General features: G+C 37.8%; 2 protein-coding genes across 6 annotated transcripts in view; one reads left to right on the top strand and one right to left on the bottom strand.

The window, feature by feature from the left end:
• LOC145483493 (tRNA (adenine(58)-N(1))-methyltransferase non-catalytic subunit TRM6-like) overlaps window positions 1-9,756 on the bottom strand; it is a 16,932-nt gene extending 7,176 nt beyond the window's left edge. For both annotated transcript variants that reach the window (XM_081462014.1, XM_081462013.1), the window contains exons 1-10: window positions 9,601-9,756; window positions 9,156-9,304; window positions 6,463-6,563; window positions 6,011-6,102; window positions 5,605-5,688; window positions 2,854-2,978; window positions 2,400-2,445; window positions 1,960-2,054; window positions 941-1,074; window positions 460-539 (exon numbers count right to left, since the gene is read on the bottom strand). In XM_081462014.1, the coding sequence (XP_081318140.1) occupies window positions 460-539; window positions 941-1,074; window positions 1,960-2,054; window positions 2,400-2,445; window positions 2,854-2,978; window positions 5,605-5,688; window positions 6,011-6,102; window positions 6,463-6,563; window positions 9,156-9,304; window positions 9,601-9,674 (980 nt within the window). In that variant the 5' untranslated portion in view covers window positions 9,675-9,756. The remainder of the gene's footprint in view (window positions 1-459; window positions 540-940; window positions 1,075-1,959; window positions 2,055-2,399; window positions 2,446-2,853; window positions 2,979-5,604; window positions 5,689-6,010; window positions 6,103-6,462; window positions 6,564-9,155; window positions 9,305-9,600) is intronic.
• Window positions 9,757-9,843: 87 nt separating this feature from the next.
• LOC145483484 (pecanex-like protein 1) overlaps window positions 9,844-22,500 on the top strand; it is a 34,469-nt gene continuing 21,812 nt past the window's right edge. The window contains exons 1-13 of one of the 4 annotated variants that reach the window (XM_081461991.1): window positions 9,844-10,118; window positions 10,283-10,480; window positions 13,002-13,181; window positions 13,949-13,988; window positions 14,481-14,548; window positions 15,161-15,219; window positions 15,899-15,948; window positions 16,328-16,426; window positions 17,599-18,483; window positions 19,398-19,506; window positions 20,185-20,439; window positions 21,349-21,502; window positions 22,241-22,273. In XM_081461991.1, the coding sequence (XP_081318117.1) occupies window positions 9,966-10,118; window positions 10,283-10,480; window positions 13,002-13,181; window positions 13,949-13,988; window positions 14,481-14,548; window positions 15,161-15,219; window positions 15,899-15,948; window positions 16,328-16,426; window positions 17,599-18,483; window positions 19,398-19,506; window positions 20,185-20,439; window positions 21,349-21,502; window positions 22,241-22,273 (2,283 nt within the window). In that variant the 5' untranslated portion in view covers window positions 9,844-9,965. Of the gene's footprint in view, window positions 10,119-10,282; window positions 10,694-12,998; window positions 13,182-13,948; window positions 13,989-14,480; window positions 14,549-15,160; window positions 15,220-15,898; window positions 15,949-16,327; window positions 16,427-17,598; window positions 18,484-19,397; window positions 19,507-20,184; window positions 20,440-21,348; window positions 21,503-22,240; window positions 22,274-22,500 lie in introns of all 4 variants that reach the window. The other 3 variants (XM_081461990.1, XM_081461989.1, XM_081461988.1) reach the window with 3 other exon arrangements.

Genomic DNA, 22,500 nt, shown 5'->3' with positions numbered 1-22,500 from the left:
CTTAGTTCAAGGGAACGACCACAACATTCTCAATCAGGAATAAGCCATTTCCAAGTCGCTGTGACCTCTGTTCAAAGCGAGTCTTAGTGCACAACCTTTTATATTGAAACGAGTTTTTCTTGCCCATTCATTGCCTTGCAAATCAAACTTAATTTCCATATGACAGTTGCGCACCTGTACTCGTTTTGAATAAGACGTAAAAAGCAACTCGTAAATGGCTCATTGCGGATACACGGCCAGACGAAAAATAATGAACAAGTACCAATTGTAGCGTAAAGAACGAAAAAGGAAATAAGATATTCACAGTTTCTGTCGCTAGTTGTAAAGAATAAAACAACTCGGAATTGACAAAGTACATCTAAACAGGACCCCAGCAATTTTTTAGGTTGTTCGACGAACTCTTCATTACAGCGGAATTGAGAAAGAAAAAATTCAAACTATGACTGACCACCATTATACCTGTCTAAATTTCCACTTTCTAACTCTTCTCGTGCTTGGGATTCTTCGTTTTGTCTCCGCGATCTCCGCGTCAATTTTTCCTACAATAAAATAAAGTTTTAATTAATCACAGAAAAGGGTTATATCAGCTTCTGAGGACTTATTGTTTATAATGACCTACTGATGGACGGTTGGTCGGTCCATTCGTCCGTTCATCCATCCGTTCGATTGTCCATTCGTACGTCCGCCTGTCCGTCAGTCAGTCAGTAGGTCAATTAGTGAGTCAGTCAGACAGCCAGAGAGTCAGTTAGTCAGTTGGTCAGACAGTCAGTCAGTCAGTCAGTCAGTCTGTCTGTCTGTCCATCTGTCCGTCAGAGACAGGTAGTTAGTCAGTCAGTCAGTGAGTCTGTCTGTCTGTCTGTCAGAGACAGTCAGTAAGTCAGTCAGTCAGTGAGTCTGTCTGCCTGTCTGAGACAGTCAGTAAGTCAGTCAGTCATTTTACCTCTTCAGTCATGGAGTTTCCACCTTGCTCCTCCCCTGAGCTGCTGTCGTTGCCTTCTGCAATATCATCTGGTAGAGCTTTGTCTTCTTTTTCCATTGTATCATTTGACTCGGACAATGGCTTCGTTATATCCCCTAAAATGTCATACATTCCAAAGTGTTCAAAAATCAGGAAGTGGTTTTCATTACAGTAGAAGCTCATCTGGTTCCCTGTTGTAATTCTGTATCTACAAGCCTTTAATAAATTATTCTCCACAGAAAATACATCCATCCAACAAAGAATAGATATATTGGACTGAAATATTCCTCATTCAGAAGCAAAGAGTAATTGCAGCGGTTTTACAAAAGCTGGAATAACTGATCATTTTGGAAATAAACTCGTACTGTTTAATTTAAAAACTGCTATATCTGTGGCTTACCATAAATACGTGATTAAAGCACGCTAGCCTCATTGGGACTACATCACAAGCGCATTTAAGGAGTTATAATACATGCAGTTTATGTCACAAGTTTGAATGAGCATACGCTATTTCATGAACACTATATGAAGGAAAGAGTCAAATTGCTCCTCATGTGTCGTTGAGTGACACATGTATATGCCCTTGTAAATTTTTAACTTAAAAACATTTCTGCATGCTTATGTGACTCAGAAATGTACCTCTTCCATCTTGTTCTGATTTGAATGACAAATATTCTTGTGGCCACTATAATCCTTCAGAAAACTGACTTTTTCAGTTCACATGCTTGCATTGAACTGTTTCTACAGTATCAACTTGAAGATACAAATCACAGTAACAACATACAACTTCTCTTCATTGGCCTCCAAGCATTTCTTTTATTATCAGTTGAGAGAATTTGTTTCCTTATCTTGGTAACATCTCTTAATTTGCTGATCTGTCACTGATTTCTTGTTACTTGAATGCTTGATTTTGTGCTGATATGAAGACAAGAAGTTACAAGTTGATCACCCCTGTGATTTGGCCACTGTTACTGCAGACGCTTTAATAATATTATTGATACCTGTGCTTTCACCAAGTGTTGTTACTTTGTCCATTGCCAAACCACTCAGACATTTCATGAAATGTTTGGGAAAATTAAAATACTCCAGTGCCTGCCTGTAACAACAGAAAGACAGGAATTGACTATTGTGAACATGGTATTCCTATAGAGAGCTATACATAAACTATCCAAAAGTATTTTTTTCTATTTTAAATTACTTAAGACAATTACAGACAGATATATTTTTCCCGACTCATTTATCTTGCTTCCTGATGTAAGACATTTCCCCACTTTTTGTCATCTCTAATTTGTCAGATAAGTTACAAGGCTGACAAAATTCTGTTATAAATGCTGTTTTGGGACAACAAGAAATTTTTGCTAGGAATGTTTTGAAAGTAGTCTTTAGTCCTGGTTTTGTTTTTATACTTGTTAAACACAGAAAAAACTCTGCAACTTTTTACCTCCCTGGAAAATCACCTGCATAGACCTGGATAAGACTTCCATAACCTTTAAAATAAGAAAGGATAAGAATTGACAGCTTCTGGTAAAGATGAGGGTTAATACCTAAAAAAAAAAATAAACTAAAAAATTGATTGAGTATTAAATCCTTTATTATTAACAAGCTTGCCCAAGGCTGTACTGGGAGTATATTAGCCTTTGGCCTTTTTTGTAAGAATCCTAACTACCCTGGGTCCATACCATCAGACCCTGGGCCAATTGTCTCCCAGAATGGTCCTCATGCTTAGTTTATACGATATTTTAACTAGCTTTTCCTAAAACAAAACCTAGGGTCAATACTCTCTCAGAACTGCCCTTGTGCTTGGTTTACAAGATAAATGATTACAGTGGGTGTACATGTAAATACTTAAAAAGATGGAATATCAAAAGAGTGTCAATTAGAAAATATATGCCTACCTCCCATTCTGTCCAAAAGAGCTCCTACTACCATCCCTTGACAACTTTCTACTACCAGCATCCGACCGTGTGCTCTCACATTTGACAAGGTTAAAATCTGAGATAGTGTGTCAAGTCTGAGATCACTGATGGAACACAAATAATCAAATTATAATCAAATGAGGGACAATCTTTCCTGGCATCACAGTAATTTGTTTAATAAATTTTTCCTCATTATTGTAGTATAATGTGGAGGTGCAGCCTCATGGTTAGTGCACTCGCCTTCAGATCGAGCAGTCCGGGCTCAAACCCTGGCTGGGGACTTTGTGTTGTGTGCTTGCACAGGACACTTAACTCTCATGGTACTTCTCTCCACCCAGGTGTATAAATGGGTATCCATGTGAGGTAACCATGTGATGTACTAACATCCCATCGAGGGGAGAGTAGAAATATTCCCAGTTGCTTCACGCTGCAGAAACCCGAGATAAGTGCCAGCCTGATAGGCCACGTGACTCATATGCAAACTTTACCTTACTGACTAGCCTAAGACTTTGTGTAGAGAATGCACAATGCTAAATACAAATTGACTCCAAACATTTTCTAAACAAGCTCACTTTGAACTTTTTACAACTAGTACTACAACAAATTTATCCATATTTCAGTATATGAGGCCTGGCCGCCTTGAAGGCATCCTGTACAGATAGTTGTATGTATATATGTGTTGTACAGACATATAACTGTCCAGTGTCTGAGGTCTAGCATGAACATCTCAATCTATGAAACTCTTTTGTCGAAATAAAGCAGAGCAATGGAACTTTGTCTTATGGTATGGCAATATAGCAATGCTGCCAACCTTTTTTCAAGTCAAAAACATGAAATTTATAACCTGGTAGTACAACACTGCACTATTTTCCAAAATGACCTGACTGTATCAAATGACATCCAAAGATTTCCAACAACTTAATGAAGATTTCCAGAGACGTGTTGAACATTTCCTAGTCTCATTCCATGGATGCGTTTCCCCAACATATATCAACCCAAGTAATTTGTTCTTCTGGAATTGGAGAATTGAAGGAAGTCGAGCCATTTACACAGGCTCTTCATTTCTTACTCTGGTTTTAGTTTACATGTACGTGCATGTGTGTCAATTAATAATGGTAATAGGACTGAATGGAGTTCAATTCAGTCTGTAATCACGAGTATGATTACAGTCTGAATTGGACAACATGATGTTCTGTTACCAATTAATCATAACAATTACAACTTCCCACAAATGTAAAAGTTTCATTTGAAAAAGAGCTTTTAATAGTCATTTTTTAATGTCATAAATGAAATATGGAGACCAGCTTGCAAAATGGCTGTGAAGTCTCTTTCAAAACAGTCACCTGAGACTAAACCTCCACAATTTTACAAAGTCAGTCTCTTGAATTGGTTACTATAGTGATTGTAATCAATGTTGTGATTGGTGGATTTAGTGGAGAGGACTTAAAATGATTGGCCCATGTAACTGTGTGATTACAGGTGTCCGATTACAGCCAACTGTCAGATTACACTGTCCAATTACAACTTTGCAGATTAATTAGAGGAAAATACAGCAGTTTATGCACCAATCACATTTGAGGAAATTGTCGTTGTTATGTTTAAGGCTGTACAAGCTCAAATGTTTAGCTAGGCATGAGAAATTGATCCATAAGTCCAGGCAGCTGTGAGACTCACACTGTAGGGGTGACAGTTGATGTGTATAATATCCCCATGGGGAGAACTCCTATATAAAAAGGACAGGGGTGTTTGTCGTACCTTTATGGGGTTAGAAAAGCAGTTTTGGTACCTCTCAGGTTGTTCAGGCTCAAAACGTCCACATTGGGAGCTTTAATGGTACCTTTTGGGATATTGTGCTGAATAAAATATGACAGGAGATTAAGTGTTCTTTTAGAATTGGTTCCCATTATCAGAGATGCCAACCTCTGGAGATCTAAAATCTGGAGATTTTTTTGCCAGACACCACCCCCCACCCCCTACCCCCGCCAAAGAAATCTACCAACCCCCCCTAAAATGACCCCCTCCCCCCCCCCACCCCATTGTAAATCTTACTATCACTCACGAAATGGCACGCAGGGGCAGGAAATTAGCGGGAAAACCAGGAGGCTTTTGTCATGATTTGTTATTGGTTAAACAGAGATCCAATCAGACATTCAGTTACATGGCCGATATAATGAAGAAAGCTTTGTTTATTTTCTGTCGACGTGTGGTTGAAAGTCAACGATGCAAAAACATGCATTAAGAAACGGTGAAACAAGTTGAAAAACCCGAAATTGTATCAATTTATGGATATGATTTCAGCCTTAGTGGAGCAAGGTCTTTGAAAGGTTCAAAGTCATTTTTTATCCGGGAGATTTGGTGACACGTACAGGAGACCGGGAGATTCATTCCATATCCGGGAGACTCCCAGATAATCCGGGAGAGTTGGCATGTATGCATTATGGGTGAAAAAATTTCAAGCCACACCCACAAAACAGGATCTTGGTACCTCTTAGGGGTTCTTCTCAAAATTTCCAATGAGCACCTCTGTCCTTTTTATGTCTGAGTTTTCCCCCTCCGGGATAGTATGGCAGCCTTGTTTATAAAGCCAAGTTAAAATTGCAGCACAATTCTGAAAATCAATATTAAAAGGAGACTGTTTTCTCTCCTCCTGTGTCACAAAGTTTTGCAATCTTGTACAGCAGACTACCAGCATTCAGAGTGTGAGGTTATATATACATGTATCAAGCTCACCATATTTTTGCTGATCCCCTAGAGTAGTACATTTGAGCTATGAGATCGGTTGTGGGTCTCAAAATTGAGAATCTAACAACGTGCCTGAAAGGAAGATCACAAGTTTACAAATTATAGCAACAACTTAATCAACTGAAAGCTGGCTGTTATGAGAAAATGTTCAGTAACAAATTATGTAAAGGAATGCAAAAAAAAAAAAAAGATTTTTTCAGGCTTCTTCTTTCCAATTGCTTAAATTGGAAAATTAACTGCGATGATCATTCTTCACTTTCACCTACAACCGCAGTTCATATATGAATTATTTCATATAAACTTCACAAAAAAAAAAAATCGTCAACATTACTATAGTTACCAATAATTATTATCATAGCACACTGTAACCATATCATAGTCTAAAAAACCTTACTTTTTCAGTTTCTTGTTCTTGTATTTCGCTTGTGAAAACTGTGTTCTCTCTTTAAAGGTGGCGCTGTTCTCCACAAGGTGTTCAACAATATCCTGGAAAAAAAATCAACAGTTACTCATAAACCTCATTTGAGAGGACATACCAGTGCTTCCACTACTGTCAATGAGACATGGCACCTGCACAAGAGGTGGTGGGTATTGCATAGTGAATTGCCACCAGCTATTACGAAAATTAGTTTTCACAAATTCTCCTTCTAGTTGTTAAGGGATTGTTCTATTGCTCCAGGTGAGGATAGCATGGTTACATTGTACATGTTAGATGTAAATGTAGTTGTATACACATATCGACTGGAAAGTTTAATTTTATCAGGTGGATGGTACTGTACAGATATACACTTTATCTGGGCTCACGAGTTTATAATTTTATAATGTATTTAATGGCTTTTGGTTTACCTTGCCACTAACTCCTTGTGCTTTCAAATTCATAATTTCATCTCTGGACAACTTTTGTGAAGTACCGTCATTTTGGAGAAACTGATTATTTTTATCATCCTCTGCAAGACAAAAAATCGAAACATAAAAAAAAAACTATTTAATTTATTCAAATAACCTGAGATTGTATAAGTGGTGTGACTATCTGGCAAAAAGATTTCCCAATTCCAATTTATCCTGATAAATGAATGTTCCTTTCTTAAACATGAACATTAACATACACCTCCCCTGTTAAGCAGTACTTGAAATTCTACATCTGCAATGCAAGCTTGGACCCCAAATAATTTGCAAGTTTTGCTAGTTCTAAAGACTACATGTATCAGTAAGAATAAAAAGTATGGCCACAAATGAGTGCTGTTCAAAGACGTGAATCTATTTCTGACCATTTGCCACATTCAAGAACAATAATGCTGTTAACACTACATAAATTACTACCAAGAAGCTTTTTCTTTTCAGTTATCAGGAAAAAGTTTAACATGCGCATATTTGTAGACTATGTATGGAACGCCAGAACTGTCTTATGATACTTTTTTTTATTGTATTGGGTGGTTATGTCATTATATTTAGTACTTATGTTATTATATTCGGTGATTAACTCATTATACTCAGTGCTTATGTCTTTATATGTGGTGCTGTCTTCATTATATTCGGTGCTTTCTTCGTTATATTAGGTGCTTTTTTCATTATATTCAGTGCTGTCTTTATTATATTTGGTGCTTTCTTTGTTATATTCGGTTCTAACTTTGTTTGGTGTTTTCTTCATTATTATGGGTCCTAACACTATTATATTCGGTGCTCTCTTCCTTATATTCGGTGCAAAGGCCATTATATTCGGTACTTCCTTGTTCAGTGATTACTTCATTATATTCGGTGCTTTCTTCGATATGATCGTCACCAGTCTTCGCAAGGGGCCGTACAATTTGGAGGTAGTCTAGGGAAAGCCAGGAAAAACGGGTGTCACGAAAACTCAGACCCCTCGAAATTAAAAACTCAATTGTTATCACCTGAATTGCTCTATGGCCACAATGGGGCGAGATGTTTATCTTCTCCAGTTTATGTTGTCGCGTCAATCGAATGGTGAAAAACAAATATTTAACTTCTCAGGTTTATCGCTGTCGCGTCGGTCAAACAGTGAAGAACTAACAAGGTTTAGAACAGCAGCCGACATTGTTTTTCAAAACAGACCTTTTTTATGCAATCGTATGCAGCAAAAAAATGTGTTGTTCTCTGAAACATACTCGTTTGATCGCAATCTGCTTTTTGACTTTATGTGCGTTGCGTGACTGTCGACACGTAACCTGCAGAAATTAACAAACTTTAGAAAAAAAAAAAGAAAGAAAAAAAGAGTACATAGAAATAGCCATGTTTGCGTTCCAACTTATAACGGGAATAGTGAATATTTCTTACAGGAAACAGTAAGTTTCAAACCAAAGACTTCTATTTCTTTTTTTATTTATTTTTATTTATTTATTCTCTTCTTTTTTTCATACCGCCTGGATGAGTAAATTATTAAATCTGCCTCGTGGCGGGGCCTTCGCGTCAGTTTTCAATTTTCGTTCACTCACATTTCGAGACCAGACATGGCGGTTCAATTGGTTTGACCTTCAAGTGCTTTTTACGTGCTGACTTTTTACGTGCCGACAGTCACGCAACGCAAGTCAAAAAACAGATTGCGATCAAACGAGTATGTTTCAGAGAACACATTTTTTTGCTGCATACGATTGCATAAAAAAGGTCTGTTTTGAAAAACAGTGTCGGCTGCTGTTCTAAACCTTGTTAGTTCTTCACTGTTTGACCGACGCGACAGCGATAAACCTGAGAAGTTAAATATTTGTGTTTCACCGTTCGATCGACGCGACAACATAAACCGGAGAAGATAAACATCTCGCCCCATTGTGGCCATAGAGCAATTCAGGTGATAACAATTGAGTTTTTAATTTCGAGGGGTCTGAGTTTTCGTGACACCCGTTTTTCCTGGCTTTCCCTAGACTACCTCCAAATTGTACGGCCCCTTGCGAAGACTGGTGACGATCATATCGAAGAAAGCACCGAATATAATGAAGTAACCACCGAACAAGGAAGTACCGAATATAATGGCCTTTGCACCGAATATAAGGAAGAGAGCACCGAATATAATAGTGTTAGGACCCATAATAATGAAGAAAACACCAAACAAAGTTAGAACCGAATATAACAAAGAAAGCACCAAATATAATAAAGACAGCACCGAATATAACGAAGAAAGCACCAAATATAACGAGGGAAGCACCGAATATAATGGAAAAAGCACCAAATATAATGAAGACAGCACCGAGTATAATGGAATAAGCACCGAGTATAATGAGTTAATCACCGAATATAATAACATAAGTACTAAATATAATGACATAACCACCCAATATAATAAAAAAAAGTATCATAAGACAGTTCTGGCGTTCCATAACTATGACTTAGTCCCTCTTTCGCTTAGTACATCTTGTATGACACAAAAGAAAACCGGTATCGCAGAGGTCATGGGTTCCAATCCATCAAGGCCTGAATTTTTTTCAGGCTTTAATTTCACAACTGCTTAAGTTGTGTGTATAACTGCGATGATCAATCATATCAGATCTTCATAAAAAAGAAAATCGTGAGAAAAAAATGGCCATACTTACCAGTATTAGTTTTTGGTTTAAGAAGTTCATCCACGTCTTGTTCGGCATCAAACCTGCTTAGTTTACCTCCTTTTACTTCAAATGTAGATCCCAAAGGACATCCAATAGCACTATCCAGTGTGAAGTGCAACCTTTCAAATGTCTCTTTCCTAGTCATGGTAAATACAATCATCACTAATCAGAATCAGATAAAAATAGCAGCCTTTCCTACAGAAATTCTAAAAGTAGCTTTACGTTCATGTGTGGAGGCGCGGTGGTTAGTGCGCTCGACTCCGGATCAAGATAGTTTACTCTCACTGTAAATAGTCTGCTCCATAACACAAATGAACCACGTGTAGAATCAAAGTAATACGCTTTTAAAATATAATGAACATTTCCTGAAGAGCTTGATAAGTACGGTTGTGCACGTGCCAGACAAATTTACATTACATATCTCGACACCTACCTGCCTTTTCGAACTTTCACGGCTCTGATGACATTTTCCTTCTTTAATATGACATAATCACCCTCACTGATCATCTTTGGCCTGGGAAAGGGTCGGCAAATATTTCCAAAACATTTGATGGTTACAAACACAAATCGCTCAAGCAGGAAGCCATCTTGGAATAAAGTACAGCATTCATTTACGGTGTAATGTAGCGTCCTTCAAAAAAATGCTGCTGACTATCTTGCTTTGCAGGCGCTTTCAGTTTGCGTTCCGTAGGGGGAAAGATGGCGCCAGGCTATACTTCGTGCACAAAACCTTTCTTTTGCAATAAACTTCCGCCCTAGATCAAAATCAAAGCAAAGGAGTACATAAAATAGTTTGCAATGGGATCACAGACGTTAGAGATCTTGCGGCAAGGAGTATGGGCTTCATTGACAGGCGGCTGGTTCTTCGACCCACATCAAGAGATATTCACGAACACTTTTCATTTCTATTTATGGATTCTTCTACTTTGCCTACCGTTTTCCCTATACCTGGTAAGACGTGTAATTTCTGTTTCTTTTTACGTACACTGCTTGGTGATTTCCATAAAAGCCTAAGAAACAAATAATGTACAACATATATAAACCTTATAGTTTAGTTCAATTTTTGTACGTTTATACCAATGACGATTTTATGAAATGATTTCGTTTTTTTCCAGGGAACGGCGCCATCAAGCTTGGTTTGGATACTGTACTCCATTGTCATTGCAATCATTTTCTTGGTGATAAAATGTCTCAATTACAGACTGCACCTGATGTTCGACGGTGAAGAAATCCGAACAGAAAGCGAACAACAAGATCAGGAAGTGAGAAGTGGAGAATCCGGAGCTGACCGGGACGAAAGCTCCCGTGTGGAGGTTAGCAGTGGCCCTGTGGAGCCTGGTGGGGAAGTAATTGAACTGGAGGTGATAAACCGTTGTTCCCAAGATGCTGCCAACGAAGGCGGCGAAGAAAATGTAACACAACCAAGTACTACAACAGCTTTATCCACATCGCAGCCTCCTTCTTCCTCTTCTCTTCTTCTAAACCCGTCGTCACGATCAGTTGCAACTGCTGCAAGGCCTCACCAGGTCCAACTGCTATCCTTGATAACTGTAATATTTACCTGCTCCTTATAATATAACAGCTCCTTAAAAAAATCTGTTAATTATATACTTGAAGTTCAGAAAGTAACACCTACATCATCAGCCATCTTGTGGTGTCAACTCCTAGGGATCCAGGGGTATTTGTTAGGGCAGTCCAGACAAACATATGTTTGAGCCCCCTGGTGTAAGGCTTTATGCACCTATTGGCTCAGAAAGAATGTATCAGGGCTCGAAAAACACTTGAATTCCAACTTTACCTTTGAACAAGCAGCTCTCAAATTTTGCTTACCCTAGGCAGTGTATTTTGTCTTGGTTTAGTTGGCAGACGACTTTCCTGGGCCCTTGCCCAATTGGGCAAGTGAGAATGAAAATTACTTACTGGCAAGAAAATCTACTTGTCCTGGACAACCCGGCTCCATTTTATTCTTAAGGCCTGATGTAAGAGTGGATCCAAAATCTTGAGGGAAAAGCACCCACCTGAGAAATTATAAAATGTTCTGATTAAATATGGAAAATATCTCCCAATGTATATCTGATCTTTGGCATAGAAGGATTGCAGGAATGCTCATAGTGAAAAAGCAAAAGATCCCTTGAGATGAAGTTAAAACAAATTCAAAACAGTTTAATTAGGAACTGTACTTCATGGGAGGCATAAAGCTTGTAAATTCTCTGGAGAGTGGGAGATTTGGTCTGTATTCAGAAGACTCCTAGATAATCCAGAAGACTTGGCATAGATGTGTTTGGCTCGTATTTTGAAGGCATGCTTTTTGATATACAAAGTTTTGCTCCTAAGCCCTGGCGAATCTAAAGCACTGTTCAGTAATTCCTCTGTCTCTGGAGTTTGTTTTGTCATCAATGTCCAATCATTCCTTTGGGTTGTGTTGGGTTTGACACCACAGAATCATTGCTAATATCTAAAATGCCTAACTTACAGTAAGCAACAAATTTGGAAAGTTGTCATTTCGAGTGTTAATCCTTTACAGCAGCCACATTGTTCCAGACCAGTGAAGAATTACTTCTCGAAATACCAGCCTTCCAATATTATAGAATGTTTACCTTAAAGTTTGTTATCTTCAAGTTGATAATTAACTTTAAGTATTTTATCAGAAACTAATCATGTTAATTCAACAGTTTAACCTTCACTTCGTACTTCCTGGCTGATCAATAACTCGTCTTTTTTTAACATGCATTCATGACACCTGCACTGTGCTACCTTTTCCCTACAATCTGTTACAGTAGCTGTTTTCTAATTTTGATGTGCCACAGCAATTTTCATGCCTGTTGTCTGTGAGAGAGAGAACTCCTCGATGTTATTAGGGTATATGTGTCATGATCCTCCTAAATCTCTCACCCTATTTTAAAGCTATTGCCTAAATGTTCATATAAGGCTTCACATCGAACCCTTTGAAACAACCCTTTGAAACAAAACACTTCAAGTTAAAAAGAAGGTACAGATGATTAAACCTGTATCTTTCATTGCCCGAAGTGACCATTCATATTTTTGAAGATGGAGTTCTAGTTTTCAAGTTCAGTAGTGTGTAAAAACAATCTGAATTAAAATGTTAAAAATACATTCAGTAAGGAACCAAATACAAAGTACATGTAAAGCATCTTTTTGTACAAAATTATTACTTCCTATGGTTTTGAATCAAAATTCATCTGTTTTCAGCTATATGTGGATCACTACAAAACTGTAATATTACTGCTGTTTTTTTTCTTAAGATTTTGTACAAGTTGCATCAAAATTCACATAATTATGTCATAGCTCTAGGCTAGCGACTTTTCTTTCTTTGCATTATCTAAACTTTCCTTAGTCTACTAGGCAACAAACATGTACATGTATCCTGGACCTTAGTGGAGAGCAAATGGTTTGGGGTGGTGTATTTGTGTTTCTGAGGTTGTAGGGTGAGAGTGGTTTTTTAACTATTAGTGGAATCCCACTTTCTTGAACCCTAAATTTTTTTTAACTTCCTGGTAACTTCAAACCAAAAGGATTTTCTCTACTCTCAGTTGAACACTGTCATTTTAATCCTCAATGCTCAAACTAGGTGATTTTCCAAACCAATTTCCATTTCCCTGGGAGCTTCAAAAAATCAGGGTTCCATTCATGTCATTATTCAAAAAATAATGTGAAATAAGTCTGTAGCATAATATTATTGGCTAGAGATCTGGGCCTCTCTCATTTGCACATTATTTTTGTTCTAAAACAGTTTCAACAAAGTGTTTTCTAGAACAGATTTAGCACAGTTACAAATGTAGTAGCCTAACTAAGTTTGTTTGTTGACTGTAGCAGAGTGCGTGTAATGATCAGGATCTGAAACAAGAACAGATGGGGAGACTGGTTATGCAGCAAGATTGGGACAGTGAAACATCTCTAAACTGTGCCGAGAACATTGACAACCGCCCCGCTTTGCTGCCTCCAGCAATTAAGTCTGGCCGTAGATCTCCACCAGGAGTTTCCCAGGCCTGTGAGGTAATTTTTCTCTCTGTATTAAAAGTCGGGTACTTAAAAGAAATTTGGAAAAATTTTCCATCTTTCTAGCTAGGTATAGAAATGCAAATGGAAGTTTGTGAGAACAAGAAATGGGAACACATGTCAAGCTGCATTCAAGGTTTTCTCACAGTTTGTTCAAGTTCTGCCTAACTTTTGCAAGTGTTTCTGTATTTAGAAACACCAAGAAAGTGTTTTCTATTTCTTTCAGAAAAAGCTGTGAGAAAATGGAAAGGGAGTCGGCCATTTATTTTGATCATTAAAATGTAAATTATGAGCCATCCTGGCTCACAGCTTTGTCAACTAAATGTTAGGATTTCACAGGATTTTGCATGACAATATGTATGTTATGAAAAATGATTGACCAAAAGATGAAATCAGTATGTGGTGAACATTGGACAAAGAACAATCTGAATTCCTGACAGGATTCAAACATAGATGACCTCCCAGAAACTGGTCCTGCCATCTAACCACTAAGCCACTGGGATACTCATGGTGAACTGTCCTGCATATTGCTAGGATCAGAAGTGCTGAAAGCATCATGACATGATGAACTTTTAAGTTTAGTGAACAAATCAAATGTGAAAGATTAAATGATTGGCAGTTCACAAGTGTGGAACAAAAAAAAAATTGAGTCCCAGAGGGCATTTGAACTGATGACCAACCAGATATTAGTCAGGTGCTTTAACTTCTTTGCACAGAGTGACTCATGGTCATGACATTATTGCATTACTCAATTTGTTTGACAGGGAAGCGAAGATCAAGAATTACATAAAGTGGAGTGTTTTGGTATGTAAGACTTGGTTGTCATTCTTTTCAACCCTGTTGACACACTTACTATTCTACACCATCTGCTCTAGTATTTTGTTGCTTCAATTGCGAGCTTTGTTCCATGTAAGACACATCTTTTTCAGCTGAATTTCCACGGTTGTCTGTCATGTTGTTTTTGGCTTGCCAACTTCTCTCTCTCCTGGTGGTGTCCATCTTGCTCCAGGAGAATATTAAAACCTCTACTAATACATGACTGAGCAGTGTGACTACTCTTTATCTTGCAATTGTTGAGATTTCTTTGCTAATTAGACTAAGTTCGTGTCATTTTACTCTGAATCCTGGAGTGAATTTTAATAGCTGATGAACCAGTGTATTTCGTAAAAATTAAACTGTCTGCAATAATTAACAATACGCTGTGACAACAAAATTAACTTAAAGTATAATTATGTAGTTTCTACTTACTTTGTTTGACCTTATTAATTTTTTACATGAAAACTACTACATATGTAGATGATGGTGGTGAAGATGAAGATATGGCTGTTGTGGCTTTTAAGAATGAAAGAATCAAAGAAAAAGAGGCAAGTGAGAGGATTTTCTCTAAATTGGTGCATTTTACCGCATCCGTATTTTATATTAATTTTGGAGCCAGTATTGGTAATCAATTTTTTTAATTTTACCTGTACCTGTAGGTTTATTCCTGACCAGAATATATCTAGTAGACAGAGAAATGGATAATTTTAAGTAGGCATCTCTGAACATTTAGAACCTGCCAACCAAAAGAGACAGAAAGAGATCAACACATGATTTCAGTTTTCATCAGATGCATAGAATTAAGCATTTTGTTTAGTACCAACGTCATCATCTCGGCAAATGTTAGGTTGTAGGACTCCTTGAAGACAGTTTTTCACATACTGAAAAACATGGAAACTGAAAGCAGAAGCTCTTGATCATTCATTTTGCTTTGGATATTTTATGTTGTGATGTAGACCTGCTCATGCAAAATGTTACACCCTGGAGATGGCGAAATGTGCACCTGCCCTAAACATTTGAACCCATATAGTCATTAAGTTTTTAATGCATGCTCTTATGTGTACCAGCTCACTTTCAATTTGTGTTTGAAGTGTTCTCAAAGATGACTGTTGACATGGATTACTATTCTCATACTTTACAATGACTTGTTGACTCAACAGATAAGTTTTGCTGATGATTTAGAGAAAGTTGAAAGACTAGAAAACAGTCATAGACAGAGGTAAGCCTATCAATAGTATTGCTATCATGCTTTTGTTGTCAGAGTCAGACAGTATTTAACCAGTTTAAGAATGAAAAATGCTAAAAGCAAACCAGGCATTCATTTGCCGTGAGCATTTTGGTTTTGAGTCATATATTGAGAGACAAAAACTTAAGAAGAGAATTCACTAGTGTGTTTTTTTTTCCTATTTAATACAATAATACAGTACTAGCACTGCGTACAACACTTAAAGTAATTACAATACTAACAGTGCTTACAGAATTTACTAGTTAAAGTTGTAGGTGCAAGTAATCACATGGGTTTAAGTCCAATTTCAACTTAGAAATTTTGCCATCTCTGAAATATTTAAATGTTCACAATTATTTGCTGTCTGATGGTGAAATCAAGAATCAAAATGCGCTTGTTAAATAACAATGTTTAGCACTGAGGTGGGAGGAATAAGACTGTTTTTCCATTATCCACTATGCCCTGCACATTGCTAATAAAATCCCAAGTCTACTGCCAGGCTCGTAGGTAAGTACTTTAGTCTACAGACAAGCAAGTGCATGTAAATAAATGGTCCTATTAACTGATTATTAATGTATAGCAGATTTAATGTGTTTGAGAATCGTCATTTAACACACTCAAGAAAAAGCCATCAAAATGACTTTAATGTTGAATTTATTTGTGTTTCTTTTAGCCCAAGTGGGCAGATTGAATCTTGTGAGACTATTCATGAACAAGCCCAGGGTGAGTTATGTCAATTAAACACTTTTTCTTGTTCAGAAATCATAACCAGGCTTTTAGCCTGGTGGGTGTTCAGGTGTCCTGTGGACATCTACTTTTACAAGAAAATTGGTTTATTTCCACATGTTGCTTAATTATGAATTTGTTCATTTGACCAGACCTTGTAGCACACTTAAATGGCCACTTTTGGCTAAAAGCCTGCAGATCTTATAAACTGTAGTATCCCATTAGTCATATGATAAAGCTGCTGTGTTTTTTCTTGCTTCTGTCAATACAGTGATGTCATTGTAACAAAACTAGATTTGTTCATAAAAAAAACATCCATGCATACTTGTTAAGAATACAAATAAACCAGGATTTGAAATGTCTATTTTGTTTGTAGATGAGGATTTGCCAGACGACAATTTGGAGGGAGCAGTTGGTGGGGAGACTGATCACCACACAAGTCAGGAACAGACAGATATGGAATCAGATAGTAAAGGTGATCTTTCTTTTAACACCTTATACAAGAGTTCTGTTTCATTACATTGTCAAATGCCAGGTGATGAGAGTAAAGGAGATCGTCAACTTGTGGGTACCATGTTTACATGTATACTAGTGTTTCTTCTCGGGAAAATTGCTTAGCAGTGTTGTAAGGTTTTTGCCATTTTTTATAAAGTTTTGATTTACCATTCTGTGGAGGTTCTGAGAAACAGTACTAAGATTGCTAGAAGGTTTGATTGTTTGGTCGCAAAAAGTATGGAATGTTGGCTTACATGTAAAAGACTTAAGGTTTAACAGTAGTTATAATTAGTTGTTTTCCTAAGTACATTAAGAGGCCCTGTTAAGGTAAAGTTCAGGCACGTGAAATAGCCTTGAAACACCCACATGGTAATATGGCAATGAACAAAATGACTTGTGCTGAAATTCCAATGGCAATTGAGAACCTTTCAAAATTGCAACATGGTAAGGTGTAAAATTCAGCCAGCAGACTGCATACCCAACCCCAACCCCCTAACAGGGCATCATCTTCAGTATAATCTGTTTTTCACCTATAAAAATGTCACTGCATTGTGACACAAAGCCACTACGTAACCGTAAATCATTGAATTAGTGTGTGGGGGTACTTATTTCAAATTCAGGAGAAGATGGGGGGGGTGCTTATTCAAGGGGGGGCTTATTTAATTTTTCCCAAATCGTGACCTGACATGATCATTTTTTAATACATCATCTGCACATTAACAACAACATCAGCTGTTAATCGACATATATAACTGATCCTCAAGTTTAAATGGCTCTACCGTTAGCACTTGAAATTTTTTTCCCAAACTTAATGTGTTGACAAATTGAAACTATACATCCTTTGTTGTCTCATTACTTGTCCAAAAATGGGCAGAGGGGAGGGGGGTGCTTATTCAAGGTGGGGGGGGGCACTTGTTTTAAATTTTGGCCAATATGAGGGGCGCTTATTTGAAGGGGGCACTTATTTGAGGGGGGGCGCTAACTTGATGATTTATGGTATATGACATTTCATATATTCACTTGTACAATACCACTGTTGCAGCAATAATTCCAGAAAGGTCTGAGTATTTGTTGTTAATTATCTGGACTTCAGTCAAGACATGTTGAAAGTCCAAGTTTCCATGTTTTGTATTTGTCTTCTGCAATTTTTAGACACCTTGAGTGATCTGTCAACACTTCCTTTACCCATCTTGGACAGCCATATGGAATCACGTTCTGTTCCTGGGCTTGTTGTGTCGGACATTTGGAAGATCGAACAAGCAACTCATGGTCTTCTCTTGCAGACCAAAAGTGAAGGCTCAAATGTGAATGGAACAACCAGTCCAAGGAACATGTATCAGGCTCTTGTCTCAGCCCTAGAAGGCCATGGACCTTCCAGAACACAGACCAGCTCAGGGGACATAAATGGTGGGGCATCATTTGAGTCTAGACTTGGTACTCAGTCAGGAATTGAAAGCAGATCTGGGTCAGATTATGAGGGAGCAAGTCTTTCTCGGCATGAATCACAAAGTGAGAAATCAGTTGCTCCAAGAATGCGATCAATATCAGACATTGTACGAGAAACCGAAGATGGTGGTGAAGGAGAAGATGATAGACAAGTTGGAGCATCTGGTATTGACACTCCTTCAATCTTGGACACATTGTCTTTGCAAGACTCTGGCAGATTTCATCAGTCAACAAGCTCACAACCAGAGTCAATAGATAGTGTAAGTGTTACCATGATGAACAAAGACACGGCTTCCACTGTGGCACAGACAGGGAGTATAGGAGAACCAGATGGATCAGGAAGAGAAAGCTCAGATCTCATACTTGCACGACGATCATCATCTTTAGCTCGCAGAAGGAGAACAAGCTTGCAGAGGAGGAGGAGAAGAGATGAAACAGGGGCTATTCGGCGACGCAGACGTAATGATTCGGGCGCACTGGCTGATGTTCTGCTTCAAGCTGTTGATAATGCAGGAGCCTCTTCAACTCATGTGGCATCATCACATGATGATACCTCACCTGGAGCTCTACATTGCTTTCAAGATGAGTTCGGTAGGGAAGGCTTCTCCTTTGCTCATTGTATGGCATGTATCCTACATATATTATAATACCTGCTCTGATAAGCATAGTTACTATTTACTATAAGTATAAATCCACTAGCCTTCTTTCACAAATGCCATTCTCTGATTGGCTACCCTACTCACTATCTATTCTATGATAGATAGTGAGTGGCGTAGCAGTGTGCGCCTTTTAACAGAATGACAGCCGCTTCTTTGTCTGTGAAGAGTATTTAGATAAAGTTTTGAACAACTAGTAGATTTATACTAAAACAATTAGATTATTTGCTCTAGATTTCTATGCGTGATAGTTGACTCGGACTGCACCCTCGTCAACTATCACGCGATAGAAATCTTGAACTCATAATCTAATTCCTTAGTAGTACTTTGTTTATAATGATAAATGATAATGAATAAATGAATGGGTGAACCCGAAATGTGAGAAACTTCAGGAACAACCAGAAGTGAAGGGACTCTCCTTTAGTGGTATATTGATTTTATGACAAGATAAATTTCTTGATTCTGTTCCTGCTGTTTTTTGTACAAGATAACCTTCATTAATAACTTTAGCAAGGCTCAAAAATACCTTGAAATCTATCTTGCCCCTCGGACAAGTGGCTCTGAAATTTTGCTTGCCCTGGGCAAGTCTTGGTTTACTTTTTTTTAATTAGTTGGCAGATGACTTGCCTGATCCCTTGCCCATTGGGCAAGTGTGACTGAAAACCTACCTGCCCGGCATGAAAATCTACTTGTCCCAGACGATTGGACGGCACTTTCTTCGAGCCCGTTTCAACACCAAAGTTCTAGCCCTGTGCAATGTCTTATGATGAAATTAAATTATTTTTAATGAGTAATATGCAGTGGTGGGTAAAGAGCAAACTGACATCTTCAATGTATCTTGTATTGTAGGTGTGTGGCAGACCTATGTTTTTAATTCAGATTCACCATTCAGTACTGTGATACAGCCAGCAGCTCATTCTCCATTGCGGATCAGGGATTTAGTTGGTAGAGACAACTGGTGTGTTTAATCTAGGCATCACCATTACAATGTGCAGTTCCAGAAAATATCCATACCTCTCCCACTGAAGGGATTTTATCCAAGACCCCCCACCCCTCTGGAAATTCCAATCAAACTTGATACATTCCTTTTTACTTTTTGGTCCCAAAGAACCCCCACCCCCCAGGAAATTCCAATCCCTTCTGTGTTCACACAGTCTTTACATTATTGTAAATGCACTTGACCCTTTATTATCTTGGTACGACCAGTTTGGTTTGAAGGAAATAACCAAACAGAACCTGGCATGTGTGCGTACACATCTATACAGAATAAGTGTAAAACGAACCTGCAGATTGTTGAAGATAACAAACGAGAAATTCATGTCGTGGAATCCAATGATTATTTAAATTACATGTTCATGTGTACAGGGGATTGTGTAATGCCAAATTACTAATGTTTGGGAAATATTAACAGAATGTTGCTTTGATGGGATATTAGAAATACCTTTTTTACAATCAGTTTACTTCAGTATAGATAACATTTTCTAGATGAAACTTTTCTAGATGGTCTAGTTCATTTACTGACAAAGGTCAGTATACTTGTAAATACTGACAAAGGCCAGCATCTACTAGTTGTTGTGGTACGATTGATTAATTTTTAGGAATTCATTGCTATTTCTCCTTTGTTATTAAATTGAAGGGAAACAAGCAGTTCTGCATCAACAGTGGTTGTGGACCACACAAATTTGCCTGGAAACCTTAATTCACACTCTTCAAACGTGCGCATCGGATCGTCCCACACAAGGTGGCAGGATGCCATCTCACCATTTGCAAGGCCGACATCTGTCACATCAACAGTAATACCCAGACCTCACTACTTTAAATTTCAGCTCTTTCCAGGAAAATTCATGAAAATTCAATTTGATCGACTCGTTCTTTTAGCCCTAATGGACAGGTATGGAGTTTTTTGTGGTTTTGATACAATCATTTCTTTTCTTGTGACAGTTTTGGGAGTTAGTGCACAATCAGCTGTTTGCATTGTCTTCACCGGAGGCTATGATCCTCTTGGACTGCACCAAGTCTCTGGACCCCTACAGGCCAGGCTTTCAGTGTGACCATTCAAATTCAAGCTATCTACATGTACATGTAGCTACACTTTCATGTACTATTGTTTTTTTTTTTTATCAAATCCATGCAAGTTGATTCTCACAGTGAAATGGAAAATGTTTTCAAATGTTGTAGAATGAAGATTTTTGCATTATTGGTATTATTATTATTTAGCCAGGATTTGAAAAGGGAGCTTCCAAAATGCACTAAGGGTTTGCTCAAACCAACTATTTATAAAGCCGGAACTGAAACAATAATTTTCTTTCAAAAGTGAGCATCCACAGGATGCCTGGACACCCATCTGGTTAAAAACCCACTACTGACCAAACTCAGTAAATTTGTGGGCTTTAAAAAGGGCTCCAGCCATGAGTTTGGGATTCAAATCACATGATCTATGTTCATGCCCTGGCCAGCATCCTTGTGTTGTATTTTTTCATGTTTTGGTAGTGCCTATCTCCAACCAGGAGTAAAAATGTGTGCTGGTGAATTATTAGGACTATTTGGCAAACTGTTAAGGGTTACCTGTGATGGACAAGCAGAGCAATATAGAAATACCCCTAACAACTACATGTACTACCTAACATGTTGTGTGAATGAAACACTAGTGTGTGTGACCATTCAAATTCAAGCTATCTACATGTATCTATATTTTCATGTAGTATCGTTTTTTATCAATTCCATGCAAGTTGATTCTCACAGTGAAATGGAAAATGTTTTCAAATGTTGTAGAATAAAGAATGTTGCATTTAATTTATAGGAACAAGTACAAAATTGAAGCTGTGGTTTCTGTGTTGCTGGCTGTTCTGGTAGCTGTCCTGGGCTATTGGCTTCTGCTGGCAGAATTCTTTAAAGACTTCTGGATATTTGTCTTCTGTTTTGTGCTGGCTGGTTGCCAATTTTCCCTCATTAAGGTTAGCAATTTTGTCTTGATACTTTACAGATAAATAAGGCCCTCTCAACTGCATGTGCAAATCAGCAAATATAAGGTCTCAATATCTGAAAGCTATTATAATTAAGGCTTATTAATAGCTTACAAAATTATATCATCCAGTGGATAATCTCTACCCATTAGGTAAAAATCTCCACATTGTGCAGCAATAAAGGAGAGGTCATTTATGGGATGTTTTCACATTTTGATGCAATTGTGTAAAAACAGCTTATATGCAGATTCAAGTGCAAAACGTGGTGCAGTAGAGGAAATTACAATTCACTGACTCTAGAAGGAAATGGATAGTGTGTCTAGAAGCAAGAGGGGAGGTGATGTGCCCGATTGAGAGAGTTGTTTGACATAAGAAGGATATTTCCAGTAGAAAAAGGTGACCTCATTGTTCCAGCTGCCATTTTCCGTTTTCCGTCGTCTCACACTCCCTCCTTCCCCCAGTACTTATTGACCAGTCCTTTTTCACATCATGTAATATAAACTGTAAAGGAATTCACTTTGTTGTACTTATTTATACCGTGCTTATCCAACTCAAAGGAAGGAAATCATTTTGCATATCTGGTTCTAGTTTATTTTCAAATGAATTGTAGGGAAATATAACCATTCATTACACTTCCAAACAATATTTCTGGGTCATTTGATTTTGGATTGAATTGAGAGTGTCCTTGAAAATGTTACGTTACTTTTATACTACTGGTTTCCTTTGCAGAGTGTGCAGCCTGATGCTGCCTCTCCAACTCATGTAAGTGTCAGCTCTGCAATCGTAAACAGCAATTGTCAGGGGAAATGTTTTGTTTTGTCTTTCTGGGTTTTTTAGGATTTAACACCAAGTCCTGAAGATTAAAAATACCTAGTAGGGCTACCAAAATAATAATAATAAAAAAAACTTCATTGGTTTTGGAGATCAAGCTCATGTGTTCACTGAATCAAGTTGAGGTAAGATTAAAGCTTGCATTAGCCAGATATTAT

Source organism: Orbicella franksi, chromosome 4, assembly GCF_964199315.1.
Source record: "Orbicella franksi chromosome 4, jaOrbFran1.1, whole genome shotgun sequence".
NCBI lineage: Eukaryota > Metazoa > Cnidaria > Anthozoa > Scleractinia > Merulinidae > Orbicella > Orbicella franksi.
This window is presented reverse-complemented; position numbering and strand designations above follow the sequence as displayed.